Raw genomic sequence first — 21270 nt, 5'->3', positions numbered from 1 at the left:
TATAGTATTCTTGGCTGCATGTTTTTCTCGTTTAGTGCTCTGAAAATATCATGCCAGCTCTTTCTGGCCTGCCAGGTCTCTGTGGATAAGTCTGCTGCCATCTAATATTCTTACCATTGTATGTTACAGACTTCTTTTCCCGGGCTGCTTTCAGGATTTTCTCTTTGTCACTGAGACTTGTAAATTTTACTATTAGGTGACGGGGTGTGGGCCTATTCTTATTGATTTTGAGGGGTGTTCTCTGCACCTCCTGAATTTTGATGCTCGTTCCCTTTGCCATATTGGGGAAATTCTCCCCAATAATTCTCTCCAGTATACCTTCTGCTCCCCTCTCTCTTTCTTCTTCTTCTGGAATCCCAATTATTCTAATGTTGTTTTGTCTTATGGTGTCACTTATCTCTCGAATTCTCCCCTTGTGGTCCAGTAGCTGTTTGTCCCTCTTTTGCTCAGCTTCTTTATTCTCTGTCATTTGGTCTTCTATATCACTAATTCTTTCTTCTGCCTCATTTATCCTAGCAGTGAGAGCCTCCATTTTTGATTGCACCTCATTAATAGCTTTTTTGATTTCAACTTGGTTAGATTTTAGTTCTTTTATTTCTCCAGAAGGGGCTTTTATATCTTCAAGAGGGTTTCTCTAATATCTTCCATGCCTTTTTCGAGCCCGGCTAGAACCTTGAGAATTGTCATTCTGAACTCTAGATCTGACATATTACCGATGTCTGTATTGATTAGGTCCCTAGCCTTCGGTACTGCCTCTTGTTCTTTTTTGTGTGTTGAATTTTTCCGTCTTGTCATTTTGTCCAGATAAGAGTATATGAAGGGGCAAGTAAAATACTAAAAGGGTGGCAACAACCCCAGGAAAATATGCTTTAACCAAATTAGAAGAGATCCAAAATCGTGAGGGGAGAGAAAGGGGATAAAAAGAGGTTCAAAAAGGAAGAAAGAAAAAAAAAAGAAAAAAGAAAGAAAAGAAATAAAAAAAAGAAAACACCTAAGAAAAATATAAAAAAGAAAAAATATATATATTAGATAAACTAGTAAAAAGTCATTAAAAAAGAAAAAGGTAACAGTTAAAAAAAAAATTTACCCGAAGGCAAGAAAAAAAAAAAAAAATGAAAAAGAAAAAAATTAAATTAACTGCAAGACTAAAAAAAAATCACAGGGAAACAGCTGTGAGTTCCGTGCTTGGCTTTCTCCTCCTCTGGAATTCTGCTGCTCTCCTTGGTATTGAAACCGCACTGCTTGGTAGGTGAACTTGGTCTCGGCTGGATTTCTTGTTGATCTTCTGGGGGAGGGGCCTGTTGTAGTGATTCTCAAGTGTCTTTGCCCCAGGCGGAATTACATGGCCCTTACCCGGGGCCGGGGTGAGTAATCCGCTTGGGTTTGCTTTCAGGAGCTTTTGTTCCCTGAGTGCTTTCCGTAGAGTTCCGGAGGACGGGAATACAAATGGCGGCCTCCTGGTCTCCGGCCCGGAGGAGCCGAGAGCCCAGGGCCGCACTCCTCAGTGCGTCCTCAGAGAACAGCGCCCAGTTACTCCCGTCTGCCTGACCTCCGGCCACGCTCTGAGCTCACTGAGCCTGCGACCGGTTCAAGGTAACACCGAGCTGCGAGCTTACTGTCGGCTCTGTCTCTGTAGCCGGCTTTCCCGTTCCAATACCCGCAAGCTCTGCGACACTCAGACACCACCAATCCTTCTGTGACCCTGCGGGACCTGAGGCCACACTGACCCAGTGTGGGCTTTGCCCCGGGTAGCCTCTGGAGCGATGTCCCTCAGCGGAACAGACTTTTAAAAGTCCTGATTTTGTGCGCGGTTGCTCCGCCGCTTGCCTGGAGCCGGCCCCTCCCCCTGGGGTCTATCTTCCCGTCGCTTTGGATTCACTTCTCCGCCGGTCCTACCTTTCAGAAAGTGGTTCTATTTCTGCTTCCAGAATTGCTGTTCTTCTTCTTTTCGATGTGCCGATGGATTTTCAGGTGTTTGCAATCTTTAGATAAGCTATCTAGCTGATCTCCGGCTAGCTGAAGTAGTCTCAGCCTGCTACTTCTCCGCCATCTTGACTCCTCCCCCCCTAAAAACATAATTTTTAACTCCTCTAAGTGGTTGATTGGTTAGTAGTCTTCCTGAGCCAGTGACTCCTGCCAATTATAAAACTTTGTGTTTTCGGATAGGTCATAAATTGCAATAACATTCACTATTCAACCCCTGAAATATATGAATAATTGTATACAACTCTAGATTCAGAAGAACATTTATATGAATTTGGGGTAACCTAGGCCACAATATTATTCTATAGATCTGAACTGTCCATTGTGATAGCTGGGGGCCACATGTAGCTATTTAAATTTAAATCAATGAAAATTAAAACTGAAAGATCAGTTCCCTGGTCACACTAGCACATTTCAAGTGCTCAGTAATCAAATGTGGGTGCCAAATCAGACCACACAGATATAGGACATCTCCATCATTGTAAAAAGTCCTTTTGGACTGTGCTATTCTACAGCAAGGGAAATTGCAACATGTCATTGTTGGTGATAATGATTCTCAGTTAAGCCTCTGCCCTAATTGTTTTTGCAGTCAGGGATTCAAACTGGCTCTTCTCTATTTGCTTTAAAAGTCCTTGGCAAAAATGATTATTAATGACATGCCAATATCAAGATGGTGCCCAAAGAAGTTTCCCTGTCTTTGTTTTGTTTTCTTTTGTTTTAAAGATTTTATTTATTTATTTGACAGAGAGATAGAGAGCATAAGTAGGCAGAGCATCAGGCAGAGGGAGAAGGAGAAGCAGGCTTCCTGCTGAGCGAGGAGCCCAATGCAGGGACTCGATCCCAGGACTCTGAGATCATGACCTGAGCCAAAGGCAGATGCTTAAGAGGCTGAGCCACCCAGGCAAACCCCGCATCTTTGATATACACCTAAACCAATGTAGCCTACAAGAGAGAAAAATAATCTTATACAAAGTGAAATTTGGCCAGCTACTTTTGATGTTCATTTCCTCCCCTAAGAAACCATTAATTATCTTTTTTTTTCCCTCAACTCTTCCCTAGTCTTTTTAACTCTAAAACTGCTTTGGCCCTTATGACATTGCCTTGTCTGGGGCTTTTAGTACAGGCCTTTTACCATGGGGCTCAGGTTTGCTCTATCACAAGAAACCAATGCCATAGTTCTCCACAGAATCAGACTCAGGCCTAAAATAGCCAGAGTAGTGACTAAGATTCATTTGGACAGGACAAAGCTGTTCCAGCAGAGAGGGGTCATATGAACTTACCACATCCCTTTGCAGAGCTATTTAAGGTTTCAAGACCCACCAAACAACCTAGAATTAGGAACATCAGCAGGGTTGTCACTGACATTTTTTGGCTTCTGGTAAGGCTTTATTCCTTTGTGTGATTCAGCCATCCTGGCTAAAGTATGTTATGCCTACCCTCCTCAAGGAACTCATTATCTTCATTCTGCCTCTTCTGTGAGCTTCTAGAAGACTGCAACTTTGCTATCTCTCAGAACCCACCACACAGCTTTGTTTCAAGTGAACAGCTAGGTAACCATCTTTCTACCCAGGCACTGTTAACCTCCTCAAATGTTGGACAATAACCTAATTTTTTGGACTCCCTTTGAAATGATTAAAAGGGAAGTTCACAGAAAGCACTAGAAGATTGCTTTTGTTACTTAGAGGAAGTAAATTGTTATTGTCTGTGGCAAGAAGAAACAGAAGGAATACAGCATTATGGGAAGGAGTGGGCCCTAGAGCTACATTGCCCTAGAGTAATCATGGCTCTGACACCTACTAGATGTGTGATCTTAAGCCAGTTGTTTGAATGTGCTGTGCCTCAGAGCAACTGGGTGGCTCAGTCATTTGAGCATCTAACTCTTGATTTTGACTCAGGTCATGAACTTGTGGTTGTGAGATCAAGTCCTGCACTGGGCTCCATACTCAGTGTGAGTCTCCTTGTCCCCCTCCCTCTGCTCTTCCCCCTTGCTCCTGTGCATGCATGGGCTCTCTCTCTCAAATAAATGAATAAAATATTTTAAATAAATAAATTCTCTGTGCCTCAGTTCCCTTATCTACAAGATGGGGATAATGATAATAGCTAACTCATAGGACTGTAAGAATTCAATGAATTAATATCTTGCAGCAGTTAGAATAGTATGTGGCATTCGTAAATGTTCTATGCATATATATGCTCAGTCAGTGGAGCATGCAACTCCTAAATTCAAGGTTGGGGTCGTGAGCTTAAGCTCCACATTTGGTGTAGAGTTTATAATCAATCAATCAATCAATAAGTACATACATATGTACATATATACATACATACATACATACAAATAATGTATAGATCACCAAAAACCTCATTGGATAATCTCTGTTTATGTATTTCTTCCAAAGTAATTATATAATTATGCTTAGACCATTTGGATCTCTTGGATTATCATTTTCCCTCACTTATAAAGAGAGGATCTTATACTTGTAGTATACTGTAATATTTACTTCCCTTCCAAAACAGTATGGAGGTCCCTCAAAAAGTTGAAAATGGAGCTACCCTATGACCCAGCAATCGCACTACTGGGTATTTACCCCAAAGATACAAATGTAGTGATCTGAAGAGGCACGTGCACCCAAATGTTTATAGCAGCAATGTCCACAATAGCCAAACTATGGAAAGAACCTAGATGTCCATCAACAGATGAATGGATAAAGAAGATGTGGTATACACACACACACACACACACACACACACACAATGGAATACTATGCAGCCATCAAAAACCCAAAATCTTGCTATCTGCAATGACATGGATGGAACTAAAGAGTATTATGCTGAGCGAAATAAGTCAATTGGAGAAAGACAACTATCATACGACCTCTCTGATATGAGGAATTTGAGAGGCAGGGCAGGGTATCGTGGTGGGTAGGGAGGGAAAAAAATGAAACAAGATGGGATCGGGAGGGAGACAAACATAAGAGACTCTTAATCTCACAAAACAAACTGAGGGTTGCGGGGGGGGGGGGGGGGGAATAGGGATAGGGTGGTGTGGTTATGGACATTGGAGAGGGTATGTGCTATGGTGAGTGCTGTGAAATGTGTAAGCCTGATGATTCGCTGACCTGTATCCCTGGGGAAAATAATACACTATATGTTAATATTTAAAAAAAGAAACATTTACTTCCCTTCAATGACGCACATCAGGTGTCATTTCCATCATGAGATAGACATTCTTTAAAGCAGTGGATCTCCAAGTGTGGTCCCCAGATCAGCAGCATTGGCATCACCTTGGAACCTCTTAAAAAATACATATTCTCAGGCTCTAGTACAATCAGGAAAGAAAACAAAAGATAACCGTATTGGAAAGAAAGTAAAACTGTCATTGGTTACAGATAACATGATCCAATATGTGGAAAATTGTAAGATATCCACAAAAAACTCATAGAAATAACAAACAGAGGTACCTGGGTGGCTTAGTTAAGTGTCCAGCTCTTGGTTTTGGCTCAGGTCATGATACTGGGGTCCTGGGATCAAGCCCCACATCAGGCTGTGCGCTCAGCATGGAGTCTGTTAGAGAATAGCTCCCTCGCCCTCTGTTCCTCCCCCTGCTTGTGTTCTTTCTCTCTCTCTCTCTAAAACAAATAAAATCTTTTTTAAAAAGGGTGGGGGATAACAAAGAAGTCCAGCAAGGTCACAGGATACAAGATCAGTATACAGAATTGAATTGTATTTCTATATATGAGCAATGAATAATCTTAAAATTAAGAAACAATTCCATTCATGGTAGCATCAAAAAGAATTAAATGCTTAAGTATAAATTTGACAAAAGAAGTACAAGACCTGTAAACTTACATTGCTGAGAGAAATTAAAGAAAAGCTAAATTAATGGAGAGATATTTAATGTTCATAGACTGGAAGTTTCAGTATTATTAAGATGACAGTGTTTCCCAAGTTGATCTGTAGATTAAACACAAGCTCTTAAGCAGAAATTGACAGATGGGTCCTAAAAATTCATATGGAGATGCAAAGGACCTAGAAGAGCCAAAATAATCTTGAAAAAAAAGGACCAAGTTGGAGGACTCATACTAACTCAACTATAAGGCTACAGGTATCAGGATTCTGGTACTAGTATGGGATAGGGGTAGACATGTAGATCAATGGACACAGCTGAGAGTTGAGGAATAAACTCTTATATTTATGGTTAGTTGATTTCAATAAACGTGCCAAGGCAATTCAGTGGGGGAATGAGTAGTCTTCTCAGCAAATGGTGCTGGGACAATTGGATATCCCATGTGCAAAAAGAGACATAAAAGGCCACATATTGGAGGGCCCCTGGGTGGCTCAGTGGGTTAAGCCTCTGCCTTCAGCTCAGGTCATGATCTCAGAGTCCTGGGATCGAGCCCCACATCAGGCTCTCTGCTCAGCAGGGAGCCTGCTTCCCCCCCTTCTCTCTGCCTGCCTCTCTGCCTACTTGTGATCTCTCTCTCTCTGTCAAATAAATAAAAATTTTTTTTAAAAAAAGGCCACATATTGGATTCCATTTATTTGAATAGAGGTATTAATATCTGTAAATCCATAGAGACTGAAAGTATACTGGTGATTGCCAGGTGCTGGGTAGTGACTGCTTAATGCTTATGAGGATTTGGGGGTGGGGGGAGGTGATGTTCTGGAACTAGGCAGAAACTGTGGCTGTACAACATCGTGAATGTACTGAAAGCTAATGAATTGCACTTTATTTTTTTAAAGATTTTATTTAATTATTTGACAGAGAGAGATAGCACAAGTAGGCAGAGAGGTAGGCAGAGGTTAGGGGAAGCAGGGTCCCTGCTGAGCAGAGAGCCTGACGCGGGGCTCAATCCCAGGACCCTGAGATCATGACCTGAGCCGAAGGCAGAGGCTTAACTCACTGAGCCACCCAGGCACCCCTGAGTTGCACTTTAAAATGTTTAGTTTTATGTAAATTTCCCATAGCCCACTTTTTTTTTAACCATATGACAAAATACTTTTCTTACATTACTGGTTGCCTTTTCAGTACACTTAAGGGATATGACCCATTCCCATAGTAACCATGGCTCACTGCACCACCCAGCTCACCCAAGGGACCAGCCCTCCCTCAGTCTTAGTTATGCTAGAGGTTGGAGGGGCATGTATTTATTAAAAAAGTCTCATGGTTGATTATGGTATGGCCACCTTATTGAGAGTCATTACTCTTAAGCACAAACGGTAATGGTTCCACAAAATTCCATCATATTGTATATATCATAACTTAATTAACCAGCTATTAGACACAGGGATCACTTCCCATTTTCCACAGCCATATACTATTGTATTGTCTATTTTCATTAATAAAACTATGTATACCTATGATTAATTTCCTAGGGTAACTTTTGTGCTAGTGGAATTGTTGGCATCAAAGTATATGTGTGTATTGAAGACTTTTGGTCCCTATAAACAACCTGCCCTCCAAAAGACTTATACCTGTTTGAGTAAATTTGTATGTATTTTTGGTGAGTTTTACTTTTGAGGTTGAACCTTTTTCTCATTCTGAAAGTTTTGTGGAACTTTTGTATGCCAGAATATAAAACATCACTCATTTTACTTTGAAAGTTCAAGATTATGGCTCATTATTCATTACAGTAATATCTATACTCAACAATCAGAAAGTATTTCTTTCCATATTTGTTCATTCGTTTTGGCATGTAACCTCTCAGTAGGCCAAAGGAGATGATAAATCTCTAATGGGAGAATTATTTGAAGAATTAACATTAACATCATTTTCAGACTATCTTTCACATATAGATTTTTAAAAAGTTAATGGAAACCTGCATGTGATTCAAATTATCACACACTTCTTTTTCTTCTCCTCTCTTTCATTATTTGGTTCTACATCTTTGAGTGACAGCAGAAAATTTGCATTTCTCATTTTGATTACCAGATTTCAGATGTTGGGGTTTTTCCCCCTCTTTTTGTTTTACACTAAGCTCTAGACTTTTAATACTTTCCTTTAAAAAAAAATCCTACAAACAATACTTCCTTTAATAAATACTGTAGGCCTCAGTATAAGACTAGATATGAGAATCCTATTTTCTCAAGTTGAATATTAACATAAGATGCACAAGACAGACTGTGATCCAGGCTGTCTAGAAAATTTGTGCTCGGGGGTTTCTCTTAAGGAGATACACCTCTGCTGTCACCCTGGGTGCTGTCTACTTGTAGTTACCAAGCCAGGAGTCAGGTTTGGGGGTGGGGGGCAGTGCTAGGGGAATGTCTGTCAGCATCTGAGCTTGTCTAGGGAAGAGACTCAAAGAATCTGTTCCAGAAATCATCGTGTTACTTCATGAATTATTTCTACCTCTAGAAAGCAAATTTCCCTACAGTGAAGCATGTCGAAGAAATTTTGTAAAGGAAAAAAAAGAGTAGAAGCAATAGGGGTGCCTGGGTGGCTCAGTCGGTTAAGCATCCAACTCTTGATTTCAGCTCAGGTTGTGATCTCAGGGTTGTGAGATCAAGCTCCACACTGGGCATGGAACCTGCTTAAGATTCTCTCTCTCCCTCTGTCCCTTCCTAATCCCCCCCAAATCAAGTGCGTGCTCTCTCTCAAAAAAAAATAAATAAATAAAATAGAAGCAGTATTCTGTATTTGGGTAAATGTATTGCATTCAGTTCAGGAAATGGTAAGTATAATCCATGTAATTTAGTTTAGAGGATAAAACCATTTATTCCTTACACTGCACATAGAGAAAGTGAGGGAGATTTCTGATAATTTTCTATAATTTTCCTTTATCGATTTTGCAAATTGCCAAAGTATAGCCTGTTGCTTCTCTGAATTACCAGTCAGCCCCTCAAATTCCTGAACTTTGTAGAACTAGAAAAACCTCAGGAATGCCATTATCCAATACTTTATAGAGATGTACTGTACATGCAATAGCTACTAGCGATATGTGATGATTTTTAATGAATATCAAAGAAAATTTTACATTTGATTTCTCAGTTGCAGTAGCCATGTATCAAGTGTTCACTACCACATGGGGGCTAGTGGCCACTGTATGAAACAGTACAGGTATAGAACATTTCCGTCAGCACAGAAAGTTCTGTTGTCCAGCACCATGGAATCCTAGCACCTCCAAGAGTAATGCTTGCACCTAACCATCGCCTTTTGCGCGGTTAACCAGGAAGCTTTAATAGCTGCCTTTTGGCAGTCTTCCCCTTTCTATTAATTCAACAACAATGAACTTAGGGATTTGTCGAGGACCTTTGCACCCTAAGGAAAGCCAGCATTTACATACAGTCCTCTCCTGTAGCAAGGAGTGGTACAGACGGGGTAAGTAATTAGCACAGTGGTTGTGGGTTCTACCTACTCAGAGCAGCAAGTCTGCTACCCAGAAGGCACCAATGACTCTGAAAAGTGAAAACTGTTCTTGTGGTATGAACAGTTCCAGAAATAATAATTGAAGTGATTTTGATCTTTCTCTTAATTTTACAAAGCAATTCTATTAATTTCTGATTCTGAAATATAGAACGTATTACTTCCCCAGTTTGGCAGTCTAGCTTTTGAACATTATTATGTATATTAAAAGACCATCTTTATAAAATACTTCTAGGGGCGCCTGGGTGACTCAGTGGGTTAAAACCTCCTCTCTCTCTGCCTGCTTCTCTGCCTACTTGTGATCTCTGTCTGTCAAATAAATAAATAAAATCTTTAAAAATAAAAAAATTAAAATACTTCTACACAGACCCAAAAGGATTCCTAAGATACCTATTCTGTGTAGTTGCTCTTAAATGTAGTCATATCTGCTACACTTAACAAGTCTTATTGTTCAGCTTCTTCAGAGAAGATAGCACAGCCTCCTTTAGTCAGATATCCCGACTTAACGTTGTAAAATTCCCTGTTTTAAACCTGCATTTGAGGTCCTATGCACATTGACTGTGCTGACTAGACCGAATGACAACACTGCCTATGACTCTATGGGGAGATGCCAGGAGCTTAGACGTCATCAGTCATCTCACCTCATCATCATCAAGGACCCAGTTCTTACATGTAATCAACCCAAATCCTTTACCATTTCTACATTGAAATGGCTATCCAGCCTTCTGGTCATCTCTGTTCAGCCTCAACCTCTCCAAGTTCTATTTCACCCTTTTTAGGGCTTAGAGTTCAGTGTTGAACCCTAATAAAATGATCCTTTCTCAAATCCTTACGTGACATGAGTATTTGTATAACCCTGTGATGGGTTTTGCCCCCTCAGTATATTACAGTATGACTCTGTTTTATTTTGCCATTTGGATGCAAAGCCAGTTATTCTTCATGTCATTTCAAAACTTGTATTTGGTATTTGGACTTTTTAAAATGTACCTCCCTGCTTTTGTGTCTATCAGGCTTCATGGTACTTGTTTCTGAGCTTAGGGCACCAAAAAGGGACTTGGCTATTGTCGTCAAGTCAGCAGTTCATCTGTATTCACTCTCCTGTTCATTTCTCTCTCTTTTTTTAAGATTTTATTTATTTGACAGAGAAGAGCACAAGCAGGGGGAGCAGCAGAGGGAGAGGGAGAAGCAGGCTCCCCACTGAGCAGGGAGCCCAACGTAGGGCTTAATCCCAGGACTCCAGGATCATGACCTGAGCCGAAGGCAGACACTTAACCAACTGAGCCATCTAGGCACCGCTCTCCTGTTCCTTTCTTGAAAACTGTGTTACCTCCTTAAGTGCATCGAGTAGTTTAACTTAGCAGAAGTCTGAGCTAACCGTTTTCTTGTTTTCCACTTCCTAAATGAGACACAGAATCATCTAACTGGGAGCATTCCCTTTGATATTTGACATATTAACAATAGTTAGGATTGAGTTGAGAATTATTACTTGTAGCTCTGTCTCTTTTTTAAAAAAAGATTTCCTTATTTGAGAGAGAGAGTGTGTGTGTGTGTGTGTAGGGGCAGAGGGAGAAGGAATATCTTTTTTTTTTTTTTAATGGTTCAGTCAGCCAGCACAGATCTTAAGGGTCTAAACTTTGTTTTTTGTTGTTGTTTTAATGAAATTTTCTTTTTTCAGTGTTCCAAGATTCATTGTTTATGCACCACACCCAGTGCTCCATGCAATACATGTTAATACGTATTAAGGAGGGCATGTATCGCATGGAGCACCCGGAGAAGGAAAGTCTTAAGCAGACACTGTGCTAAGCACAGAGCCCAACATGGGGCTCGATCCCACGCTTGTGAGATCATGACCTGAACCAAAACCAAGAGTCAGACGCTTAACCAACTGCACCACACAGGCACCACAGTTCTCTTTTTGTTTGAATTCAGAATCTGCCTAATTTGCTTAGTGAAAAATTGTATCTTTAATGTCTGCTGTCTTAGCAGATTGTGAATAGTCTTCTTAATTCATGTTTGTTATATTTCAGAACTTACTAAAGTATACCATCTAAATTAAAGTAGGTAGAAAACTTCTTTGTGAAGGATTTGATGAACTGACAAGTTTGAAGAACTACCTGTTTTAAATCTATATTGATGTCGTTGTACCCAGTCTCTTTCATAGCAATAGTCTAGTACAAGAGGAGGCACACTATGGCCTGGGCACCGAATCTGGCCCATAGCCTACTTTTATATATAAAGATTTATTGGAACACAGCAGTGTGCATATTGTCTGTGGCTGCTTTCATGCTACAGTGGCAGAGTTGAATAGTTGCGACAGAGACCAGATTCCCTGCAGGCCTCAAATATTCATCTGGCCCTTTACAGAAAAAGATTTCTGATACCTGGTATAGTAAAAACCCTTGAACTGGGAGAGCAGTCAGAGGACCTCTATTCTGTTTATGCTTGATTTTATCTCTTAAGTTGGCAGCAACCTTAACAGGTTGCAAAGCCTCTCCAGACCTCAGTTTCCTCACACGTAAAATGAGTCTTTTAGAATGACTCATCCGCTAAGGTTATAATTCTATAAATCCATAAACTGTTTTGGAACCATTTTGCTGTTTTACATAATAGCTTTGCATTGACTATTCAAACTACATGCAGTCACTGAGTTTAGAAAACTAAATAAAGAAAACTGCTAACCATAAGACATAAATTAGGAACTTGCTACTATTGTCTTAAAAGAATTTACCTCTCTAAAGGCTCTTTTAAATAGTGCTTTCCTGGCATAAGTATTTCTAAATCTTTGAACACAGTAGTAGCTGGAACAGGCCCTGAAACATAAACTCAACATATTAAGAAACTCAGTTGAACTTCATTTGGAAAGAAAACTAAAGCATCTCTAAAATGTAGTTTCAGTGTGTGGGAAACTTTTGATATATAAAAATTCCATTCCCACCCAGCTTTTAGGGAACACGTGTGTATGTGAAATGAAATAAGGTTCTACTATAGAAAGAAGAACTCAACATTCGGTGCTGTTTCTTTTTTCATCGTAGTAACTGACTATAATGTTCCACATAGGGACCTCTCATGCATTAACCCTAGACTTCGAGAAGTCTAAAAAGTTGGGGTACCTGGCTGGCTCAGTAGGAAGAACATGTGACTCTCAATCTTGCGGTTGTGAATTCAAGTCCCACGTTGGGTGTAGAGATGACTTTAAAAAAAAAAAAAAAAGGAAATCTAAAAAGTTGCCTGGAATAGTATCACCAAGATCATGTCTCTCTATTTTTTTTTCCCTTCCCTTTCTGCGTTCAATTCATTTCCATGTATATTTGTAGAAAGAAACCCTAACATGGCCCCCCAAAATGAACCTTGTGGAAACATGCTTCTATTAATGTTTTCATGTATTTAATAAATGCCTACACACATAAAAAATTTATCTTTTTCCCCCCTCTCTCCCTCTCTGAAAAAAGGGGGGGCGTACCATCTGGGTGGCTCAATTAGTTAAGTCTCCATCTCTTGATTTTGGCTCAGGTCATGATCTCAGGGTTGTGAGACTGAGCCCATGTTAGGTTCCATACTGGTGAGGGAGGCTGCTTAAGATTTTCTCTGCCCCATCCCTCTCTTAAAAGAAAAAAAAAAAGATTTTTTTCTTTCTTTGCAGAAAAATCCATGTGTCCAGTATTTAAAATTTATTTTTTTTAAGATTTTATTTATTTATTTGACAGGCAGATCACAAGTAGGCAGAGAGAGAAAGGAGGAAGCAGGCTCCCTGCCGAGCAGAGAGCCCAATGCGAGGCTCGATCCTAGGACCCTGGGATCATGACCTGAGCCAAAGGCAGAGGCTTTAAGCCACTGAACCACCCAGGTGCCCCTCAGTATTTAAAATTTAGACTTAGACTACTTAAATTATTTGATACTTTAACTACCTAAATGAGCAATTCTACTTGGACCAGCAAAAGGCTGTGCTCATGTTCTAGTGATATATCGGTAAGCCTAGTGGTGGTTTACACTTCCAAAATGATTTACGGTTTGCAAAGCACTTTCGTATACAGTATGATTTTTGACAGCCCTGTACAGTAAGTTATGTCAGTTTTAATATTTTCACATTACAACTGAGAAAGACTTCAAGAGGTTAAATAATCAACTCAAGTAGTATCAGGCAGCTGGAAAATGGCAGAGCCGTGGAACATACCCAGATTTTGACCCACGCCTAACAGACTTGCAGAACTGAACATTTTCACAAAATAACTTTTAGTGCTGTTCTTGTTACTGTCACGGTTCCTGACATTCTTCCATCTAGCAGTCTGAAGGGGTGTCGTGCACTCAATAGTACAGTAATTCTCAACGAGGAGTCGGGGGAAGCTGTGTATGCTGTTTTAAGAGGCGCCTGTACTTGGTTCCACTATGCGGCCTGATGGAGAATTATTGTCCTAGAGTACCACGTAGGCCCTATTAACAAAGAGGGAGGGGCAAAAGATGTTAAAAAAGAGAACGGACTCATTCCTACTTCCCAGAGATAATGCTGCTAGCATTTTTATATATGTTCAGTCTTTTATATCTGTATTAATCTTTGTTTTTCAAAAATGAGATCATACCATAGATTGTTTTGAAACCTTTTTTATGTAATTCACAAGCATCTTTCTGTTTTATTAAACATCCTTCAACATCCTTTCATAGTGACTGCAGAATATTCCATTTTGTGGTACATGCTAAGTTCAAGATGTAAAAGGTTTCACATACTTCCCCAGCCCCACCAGTGTTCTCCTCGTGTATGCATATGTGATTAATTTGAAGGAATCCAAAATCATTTAAAAGCTACCCCTCTTCTAGCTGTCATCTCCTATAGGTTTGACTCTCTGAATACTCCTTTAGTTTGTTATTGAACCTTTTTGTATTTACATATTTGTTTTAATTTTTCTTCCATCTTTTTGTTTTAGGGTGCAGTACTAGCAGCTGTGTCAAGTCACAAATTCAACTCCTTCTACGGGGATCCTCCTGAAGAGTTGCCAGATTTTTCCGAAGACCCTACCTCCTCAGGTAACTGGACCGTTCATTCATTCACCAGTGTGAATCATTTGGTGTCTCATCCTTTCTCTGCAATTGTGAATAAACTTTTCCTATGAATCTAGTTAGATCCCCCCAAGGAATTCTAAGGAAGTTTGTCATCAACCAAATCCCATCCACGTGTGTCTAGTTCCTTTTAATTTTACTACTGAAGTTGCTTTCCCCTGCTGCTCCAAAACATTTTACTTTTTTCTTTTTACCTCAGAAATACTTTACCCCCTTTCTCCACTCCAGACCCAACATAGTACTTCATCTAATCCAATATGGTGGTCATTCGTTTTGGATCTTTCTGATTGACTTATACCCTAACAAAAAACTTCTGTTGTATGATTTTCCCCATGTCAGCCATAGCAGATCAGACTTTGAGACAACCCTTTTAGTTTTCTCTTTCGATATAAACTATCTTGTGACTTCTCTCTCAAAACAATTTACAAGTTCTTCACTTTTTGTAAAGTCTGTAACACATGTATACAAGCATTCGGGGGAGAAGAACATAGAAGAGTTACCTATTTGGATGAAATGTATATAGGTACTCCTGGGGGGAAAAAAAAACCACCAGTGTTCACAAAATTATTTTATAAAACACTCAGATTTCCATTTTATTAGTGAGGTATTCTCAAGGACCATTTGTTAAAAATCCACAGTATCCATATACATGTTTATGTAAATGCATGTATATGTCTGTTACACTCTTTAAATTTCATTGATGTACGTACATATTTACATCTGAATCGTATGTCCTCTGCCCTCAGCTTTCTTTCCTTCTCACATTAGAGTCACTCAGTATTTGCCATGTGGTTGACTTTGGGCTGCTGGTTTAATTTTTGTAGTTTTGGGGCTGCCAAGTCAGTATTCATGTATTACCATTGGGACTCAAGGCCCAGGGCCCTTCCTAAAGCATGAGGTTTGTCGTTCACTATTAGCAGTCTAGGAAGAATGGATGTGCTAATGCTTCTCTCCTCTTGGAACCATGAGCATTTATCAGTGTTTATGCTTCTTTCTTCTCTCTGTTTATACACGTATGTGCTTATTACACCTTGTGGAAACGAACAGGATCAGGTTTCCCATTCCTATAGCTATGTAGTTCCTCATTTTGACCTTTACCAATTGGGATGTGAATCTTCCTCTTTTGAGTAAAGGTGATTTCCAAAAATGATCAGAAATGGGAATCTTAGAAAAAAGACTCTCTGAAGAGAAGGTCTTGCTGGTTTCCTCTTGTGCTGACTTTGTGATTATCCAGAGCCCTTACCACATGAAAGGCAAAGCTGTAGTTGTGTTTCTAGATGTGTTCTCCCATGCTCCCTGCTGTTCCATGTCTGTCTTTTCCTCTGCCAGTCCATTTTGTTCCCTCCCGCTGTAGCATTTGGGTTAGCTCAAACCTCTCTTCTCTTCTCACACTCAGTTTACAGTAGACCCATCTGGAGGGAATGGATCCAGTAATGGTTTTATATCATACTGTGACTACATGATACAGTCACAAATTTGGAATAGATTGAAAGATTGTAGGTCAAGATCAAATACTGTTTTCATCTTTGGAATCGGGACTAGAGAGCCATGTGGTCTTTGCAATAGCTTCACAGACCTAATCTTTAGTGTTAACCCCTTAATATGTACCTATGCCTAGCAAAAGTTTAACGAGCTCTTAAGTGTCCCCTTCTGTTAAAGAATTGGATTTTTCTATCAGGAAAGAGAATGGTCTATAGTTACAGACATGCTTATTTTCTGTTAAATACGTTTTTATCGCCCAGGGGTTTTTTTTGTTTTGCTTTCCAGTTCAATTTGTAAATGATACAGTTGAAATAGTTTCTGATTGCAGCATTTGCTTTATAAACAAAAAAGAAATTTCCCACAGTCTTGCGGGTAGCCTGCAAGCTCTCGAATTAGTTGTTCACAATTTCACATTCCCTCTTGCTTCCCTTTCCTTCAGTCACACCTTCTTTTTCCAAAATTTCGGGATCTTAATGATCTTGTAAGCAGTCTATATCTTCACTTGACATGCGAATGGCTGCCTCTAAATTATTTTTAAATAGCAGGCTGCTCTGAATAAAAGACAAAGGAATCATTATGCAGCGTATGCGTTTGATCACCTCCCCTAAATGAAAAGGAAATTTTTTATGAAGTCAAAGACAAAGGAACATTTTGAAGAATACTCTAATACTTTCATAACTTTCTCTCATATATCAAGAATTATTCATATGTTCCTAAGATTAATTTTTAATACTAAGTCATTTAAAGGGAGATATTGTACTACTTTATCAGCATCATTTATGAAATAGCTCTCTACCAGCAAACTTCCTTTTCTGCAACCAGCAGTGATAGTTGTATGCTTGGTTGCAGAAAGCCTATTATATATCTTGTCTGGACTCACATAAGAGCTTTACACTCCCATAAATTAACACACGTATTTTCATTTTTCATTTCATTTTTTAAATGTTTTCATTTTCAAGCCTAAATTCTTGTCAATGTCATTCTAATCCTTAAATTTCTCATCATTTATTTTAAGTTCCAACATTAACTGTTCCACTCTTTTCTGTTTAAATCTGCATGGGTTTGTTTTACGGTACAAAACACAAAGCACCTTTTAACTTCACCTGAAAGTTCTCATGGCAAAAAGAGAAAAATGATCAGCAAGGCTGTGTTTGTTGGGTAGGGGTGAGGGTTCCAGGAAGGAGGGGTTAGAGAGAGAACCATGTAAGGTTACCAACTGCTATTTCTTGAGAAGGACAGTCTGTTTTTCATCTTTGGATAATGCCTGTTCTATTCTTCCTGTGAAATAATGATAAGTAGGTCATTTTTTTTTTAATGACTTTGCTTGACAATTAAAATACTATTTTGGTTCCCCCCCCCCAAATTTTATTTAATAGCACAATTGAAAAATGAATTTAAAATGAATACATTTCCTGATCTGTCATCTAAAGAGTCTAACATATTTAGATATGCTGTGTACATTGTAAAACAATTTTTATGTAAGAGATTATTTTTTTCTATTTTATCAAAATTAGTCCGTTATACATTCACTAGAATTTGTTGAGTTTAATCATATGATATACAGTGTATCCTTCCTTTGTTACTTAACAATCCAAAGTAGAAATGTTCTTTTCTCATATTTCAAATCAAAGAAGTCAGAATCCCAACCCAGTGTTTTAATGACTGAAATCCTTAACAGTCCCAGGGAATGTGCTCATGGAACACAAGGACTCACTTTGGGCTCAGCTGGGGGACCGTGCTTCTTATGGCTCATCTACTGGGCCCAACTGCAGCTTGATAACCTGCTTGCTCTAAAACCATACTGTTTGTTGTTTGTCCATATGCTGCCTTCCTCGTAGGACTCCTAGCAGCAGAAAGTAGGTATCCCTTTGTTTTCCTCTAAGCTTTATCTTTTATGCAAAAGTGTTTGGCTTTGCATGGTTCATAAGCAGCTTGATTTTCTCTTTGGCTGTTTGTTTAGATGTTTGATTATGAATTTTAACACTGCCTGACCATAAAATCAAAACATGGCTGTACTGATTTCCTGAAGCACTGTCATACAAATAATACTAACCTCCCTCACTTTCATAAGAGGAAGATAGGCAGTGTTAAAATTTTAATTGCATTTAATATTATCTCACATATGAATTTCAAGCACAAGTACATTAATTTGGGAGAAAGGGTAACATTTTATTTTATGGTTTGCTTTCAAGAAAAGTTTCAGGGTAAGTGAATTTTCTTTTGATGATTACATAATCTATAAGCAGTTTTTTTTACTCTCTATAACTGACTGAATTTTTAGTTAATTAATATGGAGCTGTGGAATAAAGCCCTGAATTCATGTGTCTCAGCAACTTTTACCATCAGAAAGATCATTTATAAGGACTAATATAATGGCTAAATTTGAATTACAAAAGGACACAATTTGATTATGTGACAACATTAAAGTAAAAAGTATGTAAAAGAATTAGACACACAAATGGTACAAGTAAAACTAAGGCAATCTGAATAAGATGGCTGGATTGTATCAATGTCAGTATTCTGGGTATGGTATTATACTATAGTTCTGTTAAATTCTTCCAATGGGGAAACGGAGCAAAGTATACATTTCTTGCAATTGCATATGAATCTACAATTATTTCAAAAATTTCAATTAAGACAATAGGATAAAACTTTATCTCTACATTTTGCTTACTGGGGGTAAGTATATAGGAAACAATGATAAATTAGAAAATCTGAATGCTAATAATTGAATACATTGTCACATCCTCTTACATTTGTTACTTGTAGCTCCAATTGCAGCTGATTTAATATAAAAATCTCACAGTAGGGGCGCTTGGGTGGCTCAGTCATTAAGCGTCTGTCTTCAGCTCAGGTCATGATCCCAGGGTCCTGGGATTGAGTCCCACATCAGGCTCCCTGCTCAGTAGGGCGTCTGCTTCTCCCTCTCCCACTCCCCCTGCTTGTGCTCCCTCTTTTCCTGTCTTTTTCTGTCAAATAAATAAAATCTTTTTTTTTTAATCTCACAGTACATTAATTGTCTATTGCTTTGTGTTGAATCATTTCAAAGCAGGATTTATCCTCTCAAAGTTTCTGTGGGTCAGGAATCTGGGCATAGTTTAGCTGTGTGCCTCCGGCTTGGGATCTCCCATGAGACTACAGTCAAAGAGTCATCCAGGGCTGCAATCTCATCAGAAGGCCCAGCTGTGGGTGATAGGTAGAGGAAACCTCTTCCAGACTCACTGTCATGGTTGTTGACAGGCTTCAGTTCCTTACTAGCTATTGAGCCTCTCCAGAGGGCTGCTCACAACACAGAAGTTTGTTTCCCCCAGAATGAATGATCAAAGAGGAAGGGCAAAAGTAAGAGTGCCCAAGACAAAAGCCACAGTCTTTATAACCTTATCTCGGAAGTGACATCCTATCATTTCTGCCCTATTCTCTTCATTGCAAGTGAGTTTATAAGTCCAACCCACACTCCAGGGAAGGGATTTGATTATACAAGGGTGTAAATACCAGGAGGCAGGGATCTTGGGGGCCATCTTAGAGGCTGCGCACCACATACAAGTTAATGACTATTAGAATGTGAATACTTCTTTGTACCTACTTTTGTTTCTCTAGATTTGTCATGCCTCTCCTGTTTTGTTAACTAGACCTATCATGGCATTTGGAAATGAAAGCATCTTGGAGGTATCAAGTAGTGCTTTTCCTTAGTTGTAAAGTTTTCTATGAATGGGCACTTAACCAGATTTTTTATTTGAAGTACTTTGACAAATCTGTGCCCAGTGCTGCTGCTATTTGAAAACAGACCATTTTAACAAGCATAATGACATTAGAATTATAGCATCTGTACTCTTATAGAATCCATTTGCAGAGTTTACTTCTTTTAATTCTAAATTTTGAGATATCTGCATGATACACATAAAGAATCTAAAGGAATTATCACCATGTGTAAGTTTTCATAGCTTGAATTGGATATAGTAGAATGCTTAAGTCTAAAATACAATGTCCATTACAGGTTTCACTATTGCTTATAACTTGATCATTAACCAGAATTTGCTTTGTATGGTGGAAATAAAAGCTGTTGTCCAGAGGGGGAAAGGGAAGCATTTGACTGCAAAGGGACAAGAGGGAACTTTTTTTGGAGAGATGGAAATGTACACTTAAGTTGGTGAATTTTAACTTAATAAATTACATTTCAGCAAGCAGATTTTTTTAAACACTGTTGTGGGTGGGGCTTTGACTGAGTGGGTGATAGGAATGTGTGTGTAGTGGTTTCAGTGTTGTATAATTGGGATTGCTAATACAAGAGGAAGGAGGCTATTAGCTCTTCAGAAAAAGCTAGACTGGATTCAGATGCTGAATTTGCTCCATGCCATTGGGTTTTATATCTATACATAATTTTTTAAATATACACATACAAATTTTTGTTACTTAAATAACTGCATATGTGTGTATGCAATTATAAGATGTATGTAGTATATACATTTATCAAAATTCATAGAATGGTACACTTAAAATTTATATATTTCACTCTGTGTATATTTTACCTGAGACAGAAAAAGGAGTATTAAAATCTATGCTGAAGTGTTTAGGGGTACAGTCTAGTAATGTTGACCCCTCTGCTGCTCATTTTGAAACAAATGAAAAATAACATGAATTGATGTTCACAGTTAAAGTGTATGATTATCAACCTAATTTTTAGATGCAAACTTGATCACCAAATGAATTGTGCAGAAATTAAAATAAAATACTATCCCGAAGGCAGGGCTTGGTTACTGTCTAATAAATTTATCATTTGAAAGTTTGGACCAAGGCCCACAAAAATAAACCTTATGTGGGAAATAAAATTGAGATTAAAGAGAAGCTAGAAATTGGATATCCTCTCATTACCCGATGCAAATTATTCCGATGTGTTGCTGAGGGTGAAACATGGTTTCTGGAGGAGCCAGTCTGTAGTAGAGGGACTCAGGGTTATAGACTTGACTTTGGGGGACTCGCTCTTCTGCTCACAGCTGTGGCCCCAAAATCAGATGACCCTAGGGAGCCTCCAGTTTTGCAAGTATAAAAACACTTGCCTACAGGACGGGGTTATTGTGGAATGACATAAGGTCATGAGTATAAAAGCACTTTGGAAGTTATAAACTGTTCTGCAGATTTAAGTATCAAAATAATTGTATTACAACTTTAAGGAAATGGGGCTGTAAAGGAAGCTGTTTTCTGTGGTTACGTGTTACGTTATGAATTCTTCAGCATTTACTCAGAAAAAGTCGTCTTAATCAAACACATATTGTTGTGTCTTTTTGTACAAAGCTCCCTAACAAAGTGCAGCCTGGAGTACAAACATGAATAAAATACCCACAGTCCCACCCTTAAACAGATCACCCTCCGAAGTGAACTCGTGTGCTATTTATTGATTT

At 38.9% G+C, this 21270-nt stretch overlaps 1 protein-coding gene across 13 annotated transcripts in view; it reads left to right on the top strand.

Annotated features, from left to right (window-relative positions):
* The window catches only part of CASK (calcium/calmodulin dependent serine protein kinase), a 358718-nt gene that overhangs the window by 260895 nt on the left and 76553 nt on the right, over positions 1-21270 (top strand). For 9 of the 13 annotated variants that reach the window (XM_059158566.1, XM_059158573.1, XM_059158569.1 and 6 more), the window contains exons 10-11: positions 14260-14359; positions 17713-17730. In XM_059158566.1, the coding sequence (XP_059014549.1) occupies positions 14260-14359; positions 17713-17730 (118 nt within the window). The remainder of the gene's footprint in view (positions 1-14259; positions 14360-17712; positions 17731-21270) is intronic. The other 4 variants (XM_059158568.1, XM_059158577.1, XM_059158570.1 and 1 more) reach the window with 1 other exon arrangement.

The sequence above is a fragment of the Mustela lutreola genome, chromosome X (genome assembly GCF_030435805.1).
Source record: "Mustela lutreola isolate mMusLut2 chromosome X, mMusLut2.pri, whole genome shotgun sequence".
In the NCBI taxonomy this organism is placed as follows: Eukaryota; Metazoa; Chordata; class Mammalia; order Carnivora; family Mustelidae; genus Mustela; species Mustela lutreola.
The sequence above is the reverse complement of the archived record's forward strand: the minus strand, read 5'-3'. Positions and strand labels throughout refer to the sequence as shown.